This window comes from Alternaria viburni (assembly GCF_023758015.1).
Source record: "Alternaria viburni strain BMP 2772 chromosome Unknown scaffold_27, whole genome shotgun sequence".
In the NCBI taxonomy this organism is placed as follows: Eukaryota; Fungi; Ascomycota; class Dothideomycetes; order Pleosporales; family Pleosporaceae; genus Alternaria; species Alternaria viburni.
The window spans coordinates 252,347-269,291 of record NW_026055796.1 but is presented as its reverse complement, the minus strand read 5'-3'; the positions used below and the strand labels follow the sequence as shown (position 1 = coordinate 269,291).

At 52.3% G+C, this 16,945-nt stretch overlaps 5 protein-coding genes across 5 annotated transcripts; 3 read left to right on the top strand and 2 right to left on the bottom strand.

The window, feature by feature from the left end:
• Positions 1-351: 351 nt before the first annotated feature.
• On the bottom strand, positions 352-1,206 carry J4E79_009870 (uncharacterized protein; the record flags this gene model as incomplete). Its single annotated transcript, XM_049358711.1, has 2 exons — positions 352-784; positions 833-1,206. 2 exons carry the CDS (start codon positions 1,204-1,206, stop codon positions 352-354), a joined length of 807 nt encoding a protein of 268 aa, XP_049206814.1.
• Positions 1,207-1,407: 201 nt separating this feature from the next.
• On the top strand, positions 1,408-2,571 carry J4E79_009869 (uncharacterized protein; the record flags this gene model as incomplete). Its single annotated transcript, XM_049358710.1, has 3 exons — positions 1,408-1,474; positions 1,525-1,677; positions 1,730-2,571. The coding sequence occupies 3 exons, from the start codon at positions 1,408-1,410 to the stop codon at positions 2,569-2,571; spliced, it is 1,062 nt and encodes a 353-aa protein (XP_049206813.1).
• Positions 2,572-3,635: 1,064 nt separating this feature from the next.
• J4E79_009868 (uncharacterized protein) lies at positions 3,636-5,163 on the top strand (the record flags this gene model as incomplete). The annotated part of the gene is made up of 3 exons (XM_049358709.1): positions 3,636-3,773; positions 3,821-4,448; positions 4,496-5,163. 3 exons carry the CDS (start codon positions 3,636-3,638, stop codon positions 5,161-5,163), a joined length of 1,434 nt encoding a protein of 477 aa, XP_049206812.1.
• A 6,927-nt stretch (positions 5,164-12,090) lies between these two features.
• MCR1 (NADH-cytochrome b5 reductase) lies at positions 12,091-13,298 on the bottom strand (the record flags this gene model as incomplete). Its single annotated transcript, XM_049358708.1, has 4 exons — positions 12,091-12,534; positions 12,597-12,802; positions 12,855-13,179; positions 13,254-13,298. The coding sequence occupies 4 exons, from the start codon at positions 13,296-13,298 to the stop codon at positions 12,091-12,093; spliced, it is 1,020 nt and encodes a 339-aa protein (XP_049206811.1).
• A 1,193-nt stretch (positions 13,299-14,491) lies between these two features.
• Positions 14,492-15,940, top strand: J4E79_009866 (uncharacterized protein; the record flags this gene model as incomplete). Its single annotated transcript, XM_049358707.1, has 1 exon — positions 14,492-15,940. One exon carries the CDS (start codon positions 14,492-14,494, stop codon positions 15,938-15,940), a length of 1,449 nt encoding a protein of 482 aa, XP_049206810.1.
• Between the last annotated feature and the right edge of the window lie 1,005 nt (positions 15,941-16,945).

Sequence of the window (16,945 nt, the reverse complement as noted above, 5' to 3'; positions counted from 1 at the left end):
ACTGGCCGCATGAGGTCTATTGGCAGTCCATTGTATATTGTTGAGACAACACAGAGTTCCGTCTTTCTATGTTGGGGCTTCGGGTGCTGAGGCGCACGCTGCCCAGACGGACGCCCAGCCACAAGGTGTGGCGGGTGACGTTTCGAAACCAGTTCCAGATCGTGGCGCATAAAGGCTACGCGGCCTGCAGTGTCGCAGCCATAGGATCGGGTATATGCAGAGTATGGTGTAACGCGGGTGCTGCCGTTGCTTGTGGACGCCAAGGGCGACTTGTGGTGTCATTGCGGCACCATGCGACGACGCAACGCTCTGTTGCTACTCTGAGGCATCGTGGCTGATACCTGGAGGTTCTCACATGCTGGCATACTTGTCGTGACTAGATTTGACCTTCATGTCTAAGGCCGTCTCGTGGAAGTTGCCTTCGACCCTAGACTTTCGTAGTTTCTTGACCTCAGCATCGTTGAGACGCCGGCCGATCTGGTCCTCCAGCTCCTTGCGACTAATTTTGACATTGGCCTTTTCTTCCTTGCTTGCCTTGTTTCGCGGCTTGAAGCGGGCTTGCATGCGGATGCGGAAAGTAGTGCTGAAGCTTATGTGTTCTGCGTCGCCGCGTGGCTCTGGGCCCTTAGAGGAGGATTCGTCGATGGTGAGGAACAGGTCGCGGGCAGTCTGGAGGGAGAAGGCAGAGGGATTGTCAGGTACAGGGATGACGACGAAGGTCTCTTCGGGAGAGATGGCGGTTGCGGTTGCGCTGAGGACGCCGAACTTGTCGCAGCTTAGATATCTGGACTAGGTTAGCGGTGCCAGCTCCATCCATGTCGTGATTCCTTACCTTCCGTGATGGCCCTTCAGACTGAGCTGTTCTGTGCCTGCAATGCGATTCGCGACAAAGACCTGGCGCACATCGTGGGGTTCGGCCGTCGCGACATCGCCATCGACAATGTTCTCCAGCTCGCTCGCAAAGACCTTTCCGTTGGCGTCGCATGCAAGACACGTGCTCGGTGTGTCGGTGGGCAGCACAATGACTACCGGGCCTGTGATGTCGCTCGGCGCATCTGCGCTCACCCAAGAGTCGTCATGCTCGGCTTCGGCAGGCGCGCTCGTGGTGAGCTGCTTCGAGGGCTTTTCGTCGGCGTCGTAGGGGTCGGCAGCTTTTCTGCGCTTCTTGACTTTCTTGTCGCCTTTGAAGTGGAGGGCTTTGGGCATGGCGATGGCGTTGTTGGTCGTCGCAATCAAGCGTCGGAGGTGAGAGATCGGAGCTGGCCGAGGCTGCAGCAAATCAGGCAGGTGCAGTCGAGGTGCGGACCAGATCAGACCAACCGCGCACTACAACATCACGATAAAGTCGCAGTACCGACTACGTAGTGAAAACCATCATCCACACCTGTATCTTGCTAGACGACTAACATGGCCAACGCTAATGCTGCAGTCAACCAGAGCGCCGTCGCCGTGGGTCTTGACGCCCTGAAGAATAGTGAGTGGGAGCTGCATGGTTGTGACTCAGCTTGGCTGATAATGCTCCAGATGATGTAGACTTCTCGCTACTTGAAGAGGCCTTTGGCTCTTCTAGCTTGGGAATCATTGTGGTAAAGGATCTCCCGTCTAAGTTTCATGAGCTACGACATAAATTACTATCGTACGCCTCTGCTCTCGGAAACTTGCCAGAGGATGAGTTGGGTAAGCGCCACTAATGAAATCTACATCTGAAAGACCACTGACATGGCACTAGTCAAGCTCGAATCTCCAGCGTCCAAGTGGCTGGTTGGCTGGTCTTGCGGAAAGGAGACGCTCAAAGATGGCAAATACGACACTCTCAAGGGCTCCTACTACGTCAACTGTGCCGGCGGATTCGAAGAGCAGCAGAAGACGGTTGCTGAAAAGTACCCCTCCTTCCCAGAGTACACCGCGCCGAATGTGTGGCCATCTCAAGAGCTTCTCCCAGGCTTCGAGGAGACTTTCCGAGAGTTATGTACTCTCATCATCGACATAGCCGCATTGGTCGCTCGTGCCTGCGACAAGTACGCCGAAGCCAATATCGATGGCTATCAAAAGGGATACCTCGAGCATGTAGTCAAGACAAGTGTCTTCACCAAGGCCAGGCTGCTGCACTACTTCCCCAGTCCCTCGCCCGCCCCCGATACATCCAGCGGTGACGAGGACGACTGGTGTGCGACCCATCTCGATCATGGATGTCTGACCGGTCTGACATCTGCCATGTTCGTCGACGAGGCTACCAATCCGCCAAAAACAGGTGCATCATTCTCGCCCCTACAAGAACTGGATCGCTCACCGGACCCCAAGGCGGGTCTCTACATCCACTCCCGTACCGGAAACGTCACAAAGGTCAGCATACCCCGAGACTGTCTCGCGTTCCAAACTGGCGAAGCGCTCGAGATCATCACACAGGGCAAGTTCAAAGCCGTCCCGCATTTCGTGAGAGGCGCGGCAACTGGGGGAAAGGTAGCGAGGAACACATTGGCAGTGTTCACCCAGCCGAACCTGTGGGACAAGGTCGACGACAAGAGAGACTTTGCAGCTTTTGCCAAGGAGATTGTTGAGAAGAACCACTAGGGCTGAAGCGGTCATTGTGTAGCGACATCGCAGATCAGTAAATAGATAAGACGTAGTAAGATTACATCAGGCATCTCACCTGCTCATCTTACACGGTGCCAAGCTCCCAAATCATTTAGCCCAAGGTACCCGTGGACCTGAGTTGGCGGCGTTGGATGGTATTTGGGGGTTGTCAGAATCCCATGCAGCCTCGAGGGCTTGGCCTGACAGCTGTGGCTCGTCACGACGCCAGCGCTAGCACCTGTACCGTCGAAGCTGAAGAGCCTCATCTCGGCCGCCCACGCACGCATAATCCAACGCGTCGTCGTCTACGCACGCCATCGTCGTCGCAGCGCGCTAGGAGACGGCGATGATACGCGCTACACACATTGCGCGGCCTCGAAAGTTGAAACACACAAAACAGCGGCTGTCATCTAATCTACGTCGACGATCCCGCCCTGCACTGTCAGCCGCCAACCAAACGTGGAGGGTGGGTACAGACGCTGCGTTGGGCCCGAACTTTGCGCCACACGTCCAATGTCATGGCAGGCATGCGACTCTGCACGTCGGCATCTCTGCGCAACCTGAGGCACATTTCCCGCCCTCGCCACAGCCGTGCCAACACACTCGCTATATTCGTTTTCTTGCGTGCAGTGCCGGCTTCCGGTTGGCGCGTCGTCGGCCACCGCCACAGCGAATTGCCCATGCAGAGGCTTGATGCCAAGACACTGAAGGCCTGAAACCGGTGGGGTCTATTCACCATCCACCGACGAATATTACGCGGCCACCCATGCTGGCTCGGCGCTTGTTCCCCCTTTCAGCCCCAACGCCAATTACACGGCCAAAAATCCCTATTCCTTCTCGACGCATCTCTATCATGCCAAGAAAGCGTATCCGAGATGCCGTCTTTGCATGGGGGAACTTGCTTGCACCCTTGCATTCCACTTAACCTCCTTCTTGGTTCGATCCAACCCACACCAATGCAGCCTCTATAGCTGTCACTGTCGCTCATTTTTCTTCCTTCTCTTGGTCTTCCTATCATTCCTTGGGCCTGTTTTCCCACCATCAGTCGTTGAGTCGTCTGCATGCATATGTCTTTCCTCGCAAAGGCCCCGTTATCGCTTGCGCGCGCCACCATCTCGAGCCTTGCTACTCCTCTGGAACCCGCCGCTGGTCCTGGCAAAATGGCTTCCAACAACCGCCAGAATGTTACCTGGGTCGAGGTGTGTAGTTATCATATGGTACGACAGACATATACTAACGTGTATAGGGTGTTCGCGGAGTTGCATCCTTCTGGGTCGTCGTAACACATTTATGCAGGGCTTGGGACTACAGCCTGTGGTCGCCACGAGACAACGAGAACGCAGCACCACAACTACTGCAGCTACCTTTCCTCCGATTACCGTTCCAAGGCCGTATTGGAGTCACAATGTTTGCCTTCCTCACCGGTTACGTATGCGCCATCAAACCACTCCGACAGGCCAAATCTGGAAACATCCCAGCTGCGCTCGAGACACTGGGCAAATCCGCTTTCCGCCGTCCACCGAGGCTGATTATGCCTGCGACTATTGCCCTGGTCATTGCGTGGTTCTTTGCCCAGCTGGGTGCTTTCGAGGTTGCGCACCTCAGCGACTCCCACTGGTTCCGCCGTTCCGTCCCTACCAACATCGGTGGTCTTGACACGGAAATCCCACGCTTGATTAAGAACTTCCAGACCTCATGGTCCGGCGCCAACAACGAATACGACGACCACCAGTGGGCTCTCTTGCCTCTGTTGCAGGGTGCTTTCCTCATCTACGTACTCTTGTTCGCCACCGTTTTCATGAAGTTCCGCATGCGCCTCTTCACCTGCATGGTTTTGTTCCTGTGGTACTGGATGCGCACCAGCCCGGAAAAGGGTATGTATAGATATCTGAGTTCCTGGACCCTTAGCTGACATCGTTAGAAACCTTCGAGTGCCAATTCCTCTACGGTGTCATCCTCTGCGACCTCGGCTCCGAGAAAAGCTTCCGCGAATTCGTCAACAGCCGCGTAAAGGCCCGCCGCATCGCGACCGCATTCCTCATTCTCCTCGGCTGGTACGTGGCGTGCTACCCCGGCGAGCACTGGGAGTGGTCGACTTGGTCTGTTCAGCTCAAGAACATCGGTGACTGGATCATTCCTCAAGGCGCGGCAAGCTACCCCAAGCGCTGGACCGCTATCGGATGGGATCTGATGGTCACTGGAATCTGGCTATCGCCTTCTCTGCAGAGCATGTTCTCGAACAAGCTCTTCATGTGGGTTGGCCGCAACAGTTTTGCCGTATACCTTACCCACGGAACGGTTATGAAGGTTGGCCTTGCGCGCCTAATCTACGGATTTAGCACCGCACCTTACCACGTCGAACAGCCAAAGGACGGCCAGGGCGAGGCTATCGAGCACTACATTCCCCGGTCTACCAACTGGTTCGTCTGGGCCCTCGCTATCCCCATCTTCTTCGTCGTCGAATACACCATCGCCCATCTCTGGACCACCTACGTGGACGCACAGTGCGCGAAAGCCACCAAGTGGCTCGAGGACAAGATGTTTGAGAAGAACGAGGATGAGAAGCACGGCGCCGCCAACATGGCTTAAACCAACACAATGCGCAATATTCCAAGCACCAGGAGTTACAGATGAGAACCTCCTGCTCGATTTCCCTTGTTATTGGATTTTCATTTTTGGGTTACGATTTCCTTTGTCGGTTTCATCATCATCTGCGGATACCAATATTCGTCGCATTTCACGGAGTTTTTGGTGTCGAAGACAACAACCATCATAAAGCATAGAGCTTTCATTAGATGAAGCGAATGTCCTCGTGTCGTAACGACAAGATATATGCGACACTGTTTAGCGTAGCGAATAGCGAGTCGAAAGTTCACCAAATTATCTAATTCAAACAACACATCAACTCCAACATATCTGCGCGATCCACTGCCAACGTGTTCTCATCTCAGCAGTAGCATCCGATCTTCATTAATGCGCGGTGAGACTGGAATTCCCCGCAGATCACAAACCCACGCAGCGATCCTAAATCTTGGCCGCCTCATTATGGAAAGTATCGCAGCAGACAAAATCACGAAGCCCGAACAAATCAAATCAAAATAAAAGAACCGAGTTAATTACGCCATTGCCAATCCCCGCTCCTCATCACCTCTTTCCGTCAAGAACCCCTTCCCTAATGCAATCTCCGCCTTTCCCCAATCGCCTCCATCGCAATCCTTCAATGACGTACACTTCCCTGCACGTCTGCGCAGGACCCTCTTTCCCGCAGGAGCACTCTGGCCCACTCACTCTAGGGCGACCAAGAAATCCACAAGACATCACGAGCCACATGCACAACTTGTTAAGCTTATTGCCAAGCTTGCTGCTAAAATGCCGCGAAGGTGCGAAGGGGAGCCTTTAGCCACAAAGGGTCTTCTTGGCGGAGGTTGGAACCGGCTGCTGCCGATTATTACCGCTAGCTGTGGCGGTGGGTGTTGTGTATGCGTGTGAGGGTGTGCGAGAGAATGCATGGTGCCGTGCGTGGCAGTGGGCGCGTGATGTTGTTGATCTGGAGGGAGGAATGAGAATGCCTTCCTGGCGCATGGCCTGTGGTATTCCCATCGTCCGCTGTGATCACGCATCTGGAAGGTTGTGGGGGGGCAGTAAGAACAGGGATGCATAGGCTTGCGCTCCTTTGCGGTCTAGGCGGAACAGACCCTGCGATGGGTTTTCTACCGAACGACGCTCTCGATGGATTTTTTTGCTCAACGACGTCATTCCCTTTCTCCGCTTTCGCTAACGCGGAGAATGTCCTCTTGTAGATTGAGACGGTCCGTACCGGGTATATTGACGGTGGTATATTGGGCCGTTGCATTATCCCGTACTTCTTCGTTAAGCGCCGATACGATGAGCAGGACGTGTCTTGGGTACTTGGCGGATGAGGTTTCGCATGGTTTCAGCTGCCTGAGCAGTTGCATGGGAGTCTGAATGGACTCCGATGTTGAGGATAGGAACGCGCGTAGTTTGCTGAGTGAGATTGGGACGCGTATGACCTGGCCTTGTTCATGGCATCTTCGTACAATAATTGTACAACATGGGCAAACACCTAGCTTCAAAGATGGGCTCGGAAGGGTAAATGGCGACTAATGGATGAACAGGCAGCTATCAAGAAGAGAGAAACATCATTTCAGACACACGAGGAAGTAAATATTGAGAGAATAGGTGTATATTCTCCTAAGCTTAGTTACATGCATTCTTCTCTCCGCAGTGTCTCATACGTCCAACACTCATCTCTTTCTCTTTTTCCCATTTCCTCATGATGCCTTAATCCCTCGATCCATCAGCCTCTCAATGCCAATACTTGGACCCGCCGTAGAAGGTCCTACCATATATTTGGCCCCGCGGATTTATGCGGGGTAGTCGTCTCTGCTGCGGGTTACTGGTGTAATATCTGCGATCTCCGCCTTCTGGCATTATGGGAGGAAGTCTGAAGGCATTCCTTGGTAGTTCAAATAGTCTGTCGCTTCGATAATGTACTTCGTATGGACTGGGCATCTTCGGTTGCGAGATGTATGTGTTGAAGCTTGATGGCTGTTTGGTGGTAGTTATCTGTAGGTGTTGTTTAGGGATGGGGTATGGGGTAGAAGGCTTTGGTAGATCAAGGGACTTGTATGATTGCTTAGTGGCTTGCTTTGGGTATCGTGGACTATGGACTGTGAACTGTGGTATGAGAGAGGTAAGAGAAACATCGCCGCGACGTTTTATACGCCTGGCTTCTTCAATACCGCAGCATGGAAGAGGACAGTGATGAATGCTCGCGGGAGGTACGTCGCAGCTACGTGTACGTTAACAGCTTTACATGTCTCTTATTGAAATCACCGAGGGCCGCTATGTTGGCACTATTGGTTTGGACAGGCAGCTCTTAGAATAGATACAACGCGATATTTTGGTGAGACAGGATCAGTAGATTCGAAGCACGTAAAGGTAGACATTTAGATAATGCAGGTGTGTATAAACTCATTCAAGCTAAGTTACATACATTCTCCTCCTCGGTTCACCACACGTCCAGAACTCATTCCTTTCTCTTCTTCCTGCCTCCTCACAGTTCATCACTCCATCACCTCCAACCATATCTCCAAGTGCCGTTCATGATGCTCCTCTCATCTCTCGCCCATATCTGGCCCCGCGTGTTCATACGGGGTAGTCGTCTCGGTCTCGACCCGTAAAAGTCTCCTCTATCCCCTCGGAATCCCGGCATCATGGGAGGAAGTCTGAGACCCTGCCTTGGCATTTCACTCAGGTTGTGGCGGGGATAAGCAGCTCGGCCTTCATAAGGGTTGATGGGCATTTTTTGGTCGCTGGAAGGCTACCTGGGAAGGTAGGCGTACTGTGGCTGAATGTGAGTTTGGTGTCGCTATGTGTGGTTGCTTTCTGGGTATGAGTAACGAGACTTCGGTCGATGGAGTAAATTGTATGCTGGCTTGGTTGCTTGCTTTGTGTACTGTGGATTGCGATATGAAGAAGGTTAGAAAAGCATCGCAGCGGCGATATATATGACTGTCTTCATTCAATATTGCAGTGCGCATGAGAATCGCAACCACTGCTGGCGGAAGGTGTGCTGTTATCTTGTAGCCGTATGTATACTGGTAGCTCTTCACGTACTCGGGCGAGATCATCAAGGCCTGCATCAAACAGTACTTGACACGTACGGTGCCTTGTGTTCGCACGGACACGTCGAGATATTCAATGAAGCTGTATACGATGCTTGACTATTGGAAGCACGTTTGCTCAATATCCATCAACGTGTCTGCCCTGCTTGGATATTCCCACTAGTATGATGAACTTAAAAAGATGGGGTAGCAACCTCGCAACACTGAGATGATGGATTGAGGATGACCATAGTTATTGAGTGGTTCTTGGGGGACCCACAGAGAAGCTGAGTAAGGAACCACCACAGCATATATATATAATCACACAGTAGACACGCACTTCAAGAACGAGAGAAGCATGAACTGAGGCATTTTGATATCATCTCATTACAAAATACACCCGGGACCTCTTCCTTTCCACTCTCCAAGTACTGCCTTCAAACACGTGAAGCCCATCACATCCCACCATATCGCTCGACTTCCCATCTACCTTGGAGGTCCAGGCCCCAACCACCTTCCCGTCGCGCTCCATCCGTAGCCCGGTCCGCCTCCTCCGGGATAGCCTCTCGGTCCATACGATGATGAGCCTGGGGGAAACATGCCAGGAAACTGCGTTCGAGGACCAGGCAGAGGTCCCCGAGGAAAGTCTTGCTGTCCGCTGTAACGAAACTGTTGATCTTACTGGTGTTGTCTGAAGTATTCCGCGTTCCTTCTCCAGTCTTCGAAGGGGTCTCGTGGCATTTCTGTGGGGTTTGCTGGGTAATAGGGCTTGAGGATAATGTGTTGTGTTGTGTTGATTGGTTGGCTTGAGTATAGTAATAGAGGAGTCTTGCTTTGGGTGTTGGAGTGTTAGGAGTAAGAACGGGCTTTTGCGAAAGACTTTATACGCCGTATTGTTGGTGAAGAGCGTTGGACGCGGAACGAATGTATTATAGGCGGTTGTGCAGTGAACTCAATCGTTGGTACCCATGAAGATATGTAGCGGAGATTAGGTAGAACGATGTGACACTGCATAGAGATAGAGAGGACGCGAAGAGAGCCTTGATACAGCGTCTATATCGGTAAAAGCGTGCCACTACCTCTTACGCGAAAAAGACTGAACAGGTCTACAGACCACATTGGCACAAAACCAGGCAAGTTAGTTATTCTAGCATTGGTTTAGACTCTAGAGTCTACAGTGTTTTCTTGATTTGACGTGCCCTTCCCCTTCCAGGGCTCATACTCTCAATCAAGTGATGCGACACAACCTCACCTCAGCTATGCACTGCCTTGCACCTTTTTGCCTTACAGTCCCTTTTATCCATCATATATCTCCTTTTGTTTTCAGTCTCACAAACCCAATACCCATCGTCTTGGAAGTGTCGTCTCATATGCTTTCCCCATTCATCGTCGTCCATGGCTCCAGCCCATACACCCTCGTACTCCCAACAAATCAGACAGCTACGCCTTTCAGTTCCATAGTTTGCGCTAGCTGGTAGGTGCGATTCGAGTATGAAGGAACATGAAAGTCCTTGATATGTCGGCCAATCTTGATAGTATGATTGGGGGTAAGACAGCTTGATCGAAATGCCACAGTGTGGGCACTTGTGTTGATCTTCGTGGGTCGAGTAGAGCGGCTTGGTCTCGGCATGGCGTATAGCGAAAGCTCCGGGACAGAAGCCAGGGTTCATGTTGAGCAGGTGTTTGATGCACATTGACCAGGTCCGTTTCTTCTGGCGACAAGGCAGCTTCGGTAGTATGCGAGCGCATAGTGCGAATGGATGTATTTTTCGACCCTGGGTTTTTCCGGCATCGGCGTGTAGAATTTCAATCTCGCCTTCTCGCAGTTCAATCGTCTTATCAAGGGTGCCGTACGGTTCAAGGCCGTTCCGCCGTTCAATCTCGAAACCACGTGCGTCTTCGTTATTTTCGATGTATGCATTCGAGACACGCACTCCACCATCCGAACGCTCGCTTTCCAAAAGCTCATTCTCTTCTTCGGGACCGTCGCCATCATGCCCGTCCTGAAATCCAGAGTCTTCTTGAGCGTATACCTCATCATGGTCATTTGGTCCAGCGCCTTCGCGTGCGAGCCAATAGGCTACGCGAATGGCACTTCCTCTGAGCTCTGCTGGGGTACTGGAATATGTGGTTCTGCGGATAGGGGTGGTGTAGTGGGATGAATGATCGAGAGTCGATGAGTAGGGTGGTGGAGGACTCCGGGTATCGTCCATGGCGACGGCTTGGCTTGACCTTCTTGATCCTGGAAGTTGCTTTTCTGGGCTTTGGCAGATGCGAAGCCGAGGGAAGGCGAATATCTTTTGGAGAATGTCAGTCGTTTAATGGCGGGGTCAGTGATGTAATGTGCGCGAAAACCCGTATGGGACAGGTCGCTTGAAGCGAATATGTCTACCATGGTACATCCGGTCTGTGTATCTTATCTTTCCAACACAGTCCCTCCCAATCCTTTCTTATCTTAATCCACGCGTCTAACCCCCACAACTCTATTCAACCTAGCCTCCACCCCATCAAGCACCCCCCTCAAATCTTCAACATCTCTCCCAATATTTGAAACCATACTAAACACCTGGCCCACCTCATGCGCCGTCCGCCTGCCCTCAACTCTACTCAACACCGTACTAAGATTAATCACATCAGCCTTCCTCCGCACCCACAACCAACGATGTTGAAGATCGCAGTTTGCGTATTCCAGACCCAGACGGTTACTATTGCGCATGTGCCTAGCTGAAGGAGAATCATCGTCATGGGAGTGCGGGTAGTATTGCGCTGCGTATGGTGACTTTTCAGATGGAAGAGATGTAGATTGAGTAGACCATTGCGCCGAGTCCTGGGACTGGTGTTCTGGTTTCAGAAAGGGATACTCGAGATCTCGGAACTTTTGGATGAGGTCGCGGATGGTGACGCGCATTACGCTTAATGCTTCTTCTTCGCCGCTTGAGCGCATGCTCTGCATATCGCGGTCGAAGTGCATGGTCCTTCTTTTGCCGCTCCCCCTCCCTCGTCTGCTTCGTTTTCGACTCTCGTTCCCGTTCTTGCCACTGCCGTATCCGCCGTAATACTCTTCGGAATCACTTCTTGCGCTGGGACCGTGGCTTTGGTCTCTCCGTACGTTCCTCAGTCTCTTTGTCACTCTTCTCAAATGCCTTCTTTCTTCCAACAGTCCTTGCTTCAGGCTTGACAGCATATTTTTGATCTCTTGTGGTGCGGCATTAAAGGTTGCTAGATTCGACCAGGTGACCTTGAGTAGGGTGGCGAGCGTAAAGGTGAAGGAGATGAAGCCGATGATGGTCGATATCATTGATAGTGGGGAGAAGGCTGTGTGGGATATTGTCACACCCATCTCGCAGTGTATGTCGGCTGAGGGATCAGTGCTAGTAGTGCTGAGTAAGCCTGGTTCGTGGAAGGTAGAGGTCGTGGTACAGTTGCAAGTCGTCGATGAATTGGACCAATGGGCGCCTACGCAATAACAGATGTTTGTTTGGGTTCTGTTTGCACGGAAATGTCGGCAGCAGGCGTTGTCTACGTCTGCAAGACATCCTCCGTCTGGAATTGTTTCCAAACGTCATGATTTGATCAGGACAGGTCCCCACGGTTGCTGGCGCCGACCCAATCACCTGTAAGCGGAAATAGACTGCCTGATGCTATGGTCAGCCAAGCTGACACATTAGAGTACGATGGAAATGACTTTCTTCCCTTTGTATCGAGCGTGTTTATGAGACCGACAGATTTGACCACAGTGCCGTTTGCTGTCTTTGCAATATCATATGGAAGCAGTGTTGGGCCAGGGTGACAAGCGAAAACCGCGTCTTTGCATGTCTACATTCGCTCTTGCGAATTTGTTCCATGGCACATACTACCAGGTATCGTACACTTCTATATATACACACGTCTAGAACTTGTAGACCTGGTCCTTGCTGTAGCCGAGCTCCTTCAGCATTCCGTCAAGCTCGCCTTGGTCGGACGGGCTCTTCTTGCCTCCGCTGATAGCCTTGTACATGCCTGGTGGTCCACATACGAACAGCTTGATCTTCTCGCCTTCCTTGGGCTCAGGCAGAACAGTCTTCAAGAGCTCCTTGGTAACATGTCCCTTGCCGCCTTGCCATGACTCAGGCGGGTTGTCCAGAACGTAGAAGGCGCGGAAGCGCTGGGGGTATGTGTTCTCCAACTCCTCCCACTCGCGCTTCAACAGAATGTCCTCCTCTGAAACGTTGCCGTAGATAAGCGTAACCTTGGTCTTGTCCTCGGGGTTGCGGAAGATGTGTCGTGCCGTTTGCCACATGGGTGTGATACCGGTGCCACCAGCGATCAGGGCAATGTGCTCGTGCATGTTGGGCTGTGAAAGAGGGTTCAATGTTAGTGCTTGTTTCACAACTAGGATATCGAGGAGGCTCGTACCTTCCATTGGAACTTGGGGATAGGTCCCTTGATGTCTAGCCGTTGGCCTGGCTCCATGTTGTGCATGTGCTGAGACATGGGGCCGTTGGGGTAGGCCTTGATGATGAAGTCGACGGAGCCCTTCTGGTCCACATCGCTAATCGGGGTGTATGGTCGGATAACTGGCTTCTGCATCTCGGGGCCCTTGTACTTGGTAATAACGGCCGCTATGTTCAGTCAGCATGTGCAGTGGTCGAGACATCCTGCTGATAGACATACATGCGACAGGCAGTCCGCTCTCCATGTCCTCCTCCGGCAGCTTGAAGCGCAGCTTCTTGGTGTTGTGGTTGACGACTTCGATGTTCTCTAGCGCCAGCGACACGAAACCCTGGTCGCCTCCAGTGAAGGCCTTCTTGACGGCGCCGGTGGAAGAGGGGATCTTGTTAGCCTCTTCTGATGGCGGCGCATTGCCCTTCTGCCCTGAAGGCGCGTCGCCGCCCCTCATGAACAAGTAGGCACCGGCGAGACCGGCAGCGCCGATACCCGTGTAGAGGATGCCATTGTTGCCGCTCTTGGGCGCCTCAGATGCGTAACGGCGGACTTGCTATTTTCTGTCAACCTCCAAAACTGACATTGGCGATTTGTAATCTCAAATCAGACGGAAATGTGAGCGCATACCTGGTGCAGCGTCTTGGCTGGGCGGAATACCTGTCTGGCAAACATGGCGAGACGAATTGGTATGAGAGGAGGGGAATGAGGATAGAATTGAGGTGTTTGCAAGAACAAGCGTTATCCGGGTGCAGGTGCTAACGACGGAGCTCATCGTACGCTAGCGCCAAGCAGTAAACGTCATCGCTGTTTTGCCGGCCCGTCCGAACTCAACCCTCATCCGTCTCCCAGTGCATCTTCAACAGTAGTGCGACAGTCCATGCTGTGCTCATCATGTCTGATTGAATGTCACTGAGACTCTCCACGGAATATCGTACAGCAGTATCCTGCACCTCAAACAACAGCTATGTAGAGGACGAGAAAGGCCGCTCCGCCCGGGATCCATCAGCGACAGATTGAGCACGTTTCTTCGGCACCCTGAAAAATGGACACAACGCGCGCCCCTAAGCTTCAACTGAACAGTATATACACTAGCCATCTCGCGACGAGATGCTGACTGACGAAGCCTCTGGAGATCCTATCGGTTATGCAGGACAGTAGCAATGCAAGCCATATGGCGAGGCATCACATCGCAGACGCCCCAACACGTAACCCGGACCTGTCGCGCCACGTTCGCGGAAGTCTCTGTCGAAATCGCCATCAACACGACATTTTCCAGGCTGAGCGCGTTACGCTTTCAACAATGATACCGGCTGAACCAGATTAGACAGTGTCGCATTGTGCTGTTCACAATGGGTCAGCTGCTCACGCAGTACCTCTGAATCCGCACCTTTCGACTCTGGCCGCTCTGAATATCGCCCCCCAGAAGCCTATAGAAGGTAGAAACAGCGAGTAATCGGATCTGCAATGGTAGAGACCGCGTGTCCTCAATGGCACAGACTGGACCCTGGCGATGAGTGAAGGGGAGAAGCTCGGTCCAGCCAGCTCACAGTGACCGTCGGACCCTACTATGTCATTTCGGCTGCCACAGATCTCTCAACTACGACCCTTTCTTCGCTGTTTTCTTTGTTCACCTCCGGTACAAATGTACTGCTTTCTCTAACCATGCGGACTTGAACACCTTGAGGCGCCTATTCATGAACAAGTGCATTTCGCATACTTTTTGGGTCGGTAGAACTCGTTAGGCGAACCATCAACTGTCGCTCTCAGACCGCTGGTCGCAATCGAACCCCCACGAAGAACTACGATTCACTTACTGGCCGGAGCCAGGATTACTGCCGATGCACACAGGTCCCAATCGCGTCGACATGGCCTCGCAGTTTCCGACACTAGCTTCAATGCGACAACCCTGCGAGCACAACTATACTTATGCACCGAATCTTATCCCCGACTCAGCACTTTCAGTCTGCGCAGTCTGCATCACAGAGGCTCGCATCGGTGAAGTAAAGTTCGCGACATTTGCGTTGGCTCGCCGCGGTGGTATCTTCGAATCCTCAAAAGCAGGGCCAGAGCTACGTACGAATGGTATCGATGATCTAGGCTGGATGTCACACAAGGATTGCACAGGTCGGTGGAAGAGGGCAAAACTCGACTGTTGGAGACTTGTTGCGACCCTGGAGAATCTACGAGATGAACACTTCGACATGGCTGAGGAGTGGGGAGTCGACGAGGCACTATATCTCTGGGAACTAGCAAGAGACGAATGTTGGAAGGTACCTGGCTGTCAATATTTAGAATACCCCGGTTCGAAAGAGGTGGAATTGACATCACGATCGCCGGTGATAGAGACTGTCTCGGAGCCTACGCCCCAGGAAGAAGAAGATTCTGATGGTAGTTGGGAGAAGGTCAAGCGCAGGTGGAAGAGGAGGTCTCAACAGATCTCATTTTCAGACTACAACGAACCGTTGGATGTTGATCAGATGAATCTAAAAGAGATGGAAGGAGTCAACGATAGGCTAGCAGATGCAAGGTCGACACCCAGGAACCGCTTCGACAAAATCGTCAAAACCAGTAGAAGCGCCACCACAGTAGCTGTCGCACAAGCCGTGAGCAGGTCTAAAGGCTTACTCCAAGGGGACCCAAAACAAGTAAGGATATCTCCCTCGCTGCCTCTAGTCAACTTAGCGGCTGATTTTTTACAACAGTCCGCTTCTCCCCCTCGCAAATCGGTCAGTATCGACGCGCAAGCCACTATCCTCCCTTGTGATTACACCCCAGCTACGACGATGTCACACCACGAGCACACAGTCATAGAGCGGAGCCGCAACCGCCCCACTTACAGCCGCAGCTCCCGTTTCTACACGCCCTCATGCTGGGCGAGTCCTGAAGGCTACGAGAAAGATGACACCAGTCTTTCCAAGAGCTCTTGGGCGACTGTTGACCAGCTCCAGAGGGAATTCGCGGGTCTGGAGGTAGACTCTGAGAAGAAAGAAGAGGTGCTTACTGAAAGAGCTGAGGAAGCTGCCGCTGAGCACGACACGAAAGCTAACTTGAGGAAAGTAAAAGACAAGGCCTTTCGCGCACGGCGACCGCCATGGCAAGGAGAGAGGCTCTTTCATGATAGCTGGCAGGGTGCTGAGCTTCTTCACATGAGAGACTACTTCAAGAAGGCGCTCGCAGAGGATGCAAACTTGTCATCGCTGAGTCAATCGCACCGCAAGGCATTGACAAGAGGTCTGCATGATTGCGGTAGTGCTTTGGTGCGGGAGGAGAAGCAGAAGGAGAAGAAATGGGTGGATGCGGAGAGTGAACGATAGGCGGTACGTGGCATTGTTTGCGGTATCTGTGAAGGAGAAGGGTTAAGGATGGAAAGAGGCGCGCATGTATGCGACCAAACGTTGAGAATAGTTATACATCCCTCGATACGCTGTCGTGAAGTATAATTATGGGTACATGTCGCTGTCCCTTCAACATGACAGACCACGCTGTCCCTACCTTTTGTTACACTTTCTGACCCATCAAGTGCAAGTTCAATCACCGCTCGAGGATATAAAGTATCCGCCGCCGCATGCATCTACATTCTCCCCAACAACGAGACACACATACAGGAAAGTCATACCGCACGCTCAATCCAAATATCTACGCTAGCAAAAGCAACACTTATTCGTTCAACTATCTACATAATATTATCCCGCGTCGCCTCTCACTACCATCCTGAAGAGTTACCTACAAGCACGTACGCCAAACAAACCATGGCCCACAACCCCTATCCCCAACGAGGCGAACATCGGTTGTGGTCGCAATACGGCAGTACGCCCCGGCATGAGCTTCCCAATAATGGCCGTCTTCTCGCACCCATCAGACAGCCCGATACGCATGGCAAAGTTACTCTTCCAGGCACCCAAACTAGATGGTTCAATGATTTAGGCCATGTTAGCGGCGTAAATCGCGATACAGATCACTGGCATGGAGGAGGTCAGTGGGATGGGTACAGGTCGCCAAACATGGGTAGAGGTGGATGGGGATGGGGACCTAAGTGAAGAGTGGGATGGAATAACGTTGAACTCGGTTGAGAGCTGGTGAGCAGCTTTGTCAAAGAAATCTAGTTGCTGTTGATACACTCATTGCGTGACTTACTACCTATATTGAGATACTTGTGAGACCGACGTAGAGATCCAGACAGAAGGAGAGAGTTACAAGATACCTCTGTATCCGCCAGCAGAACTTACGACTGAGACAACTCGACATTCCATTTTAATCAAAGAGCAGATAAGGAGGTTTCGTAGTCTAACATGGGGGTTGCTTCGCGCCGCTGTTCTCTA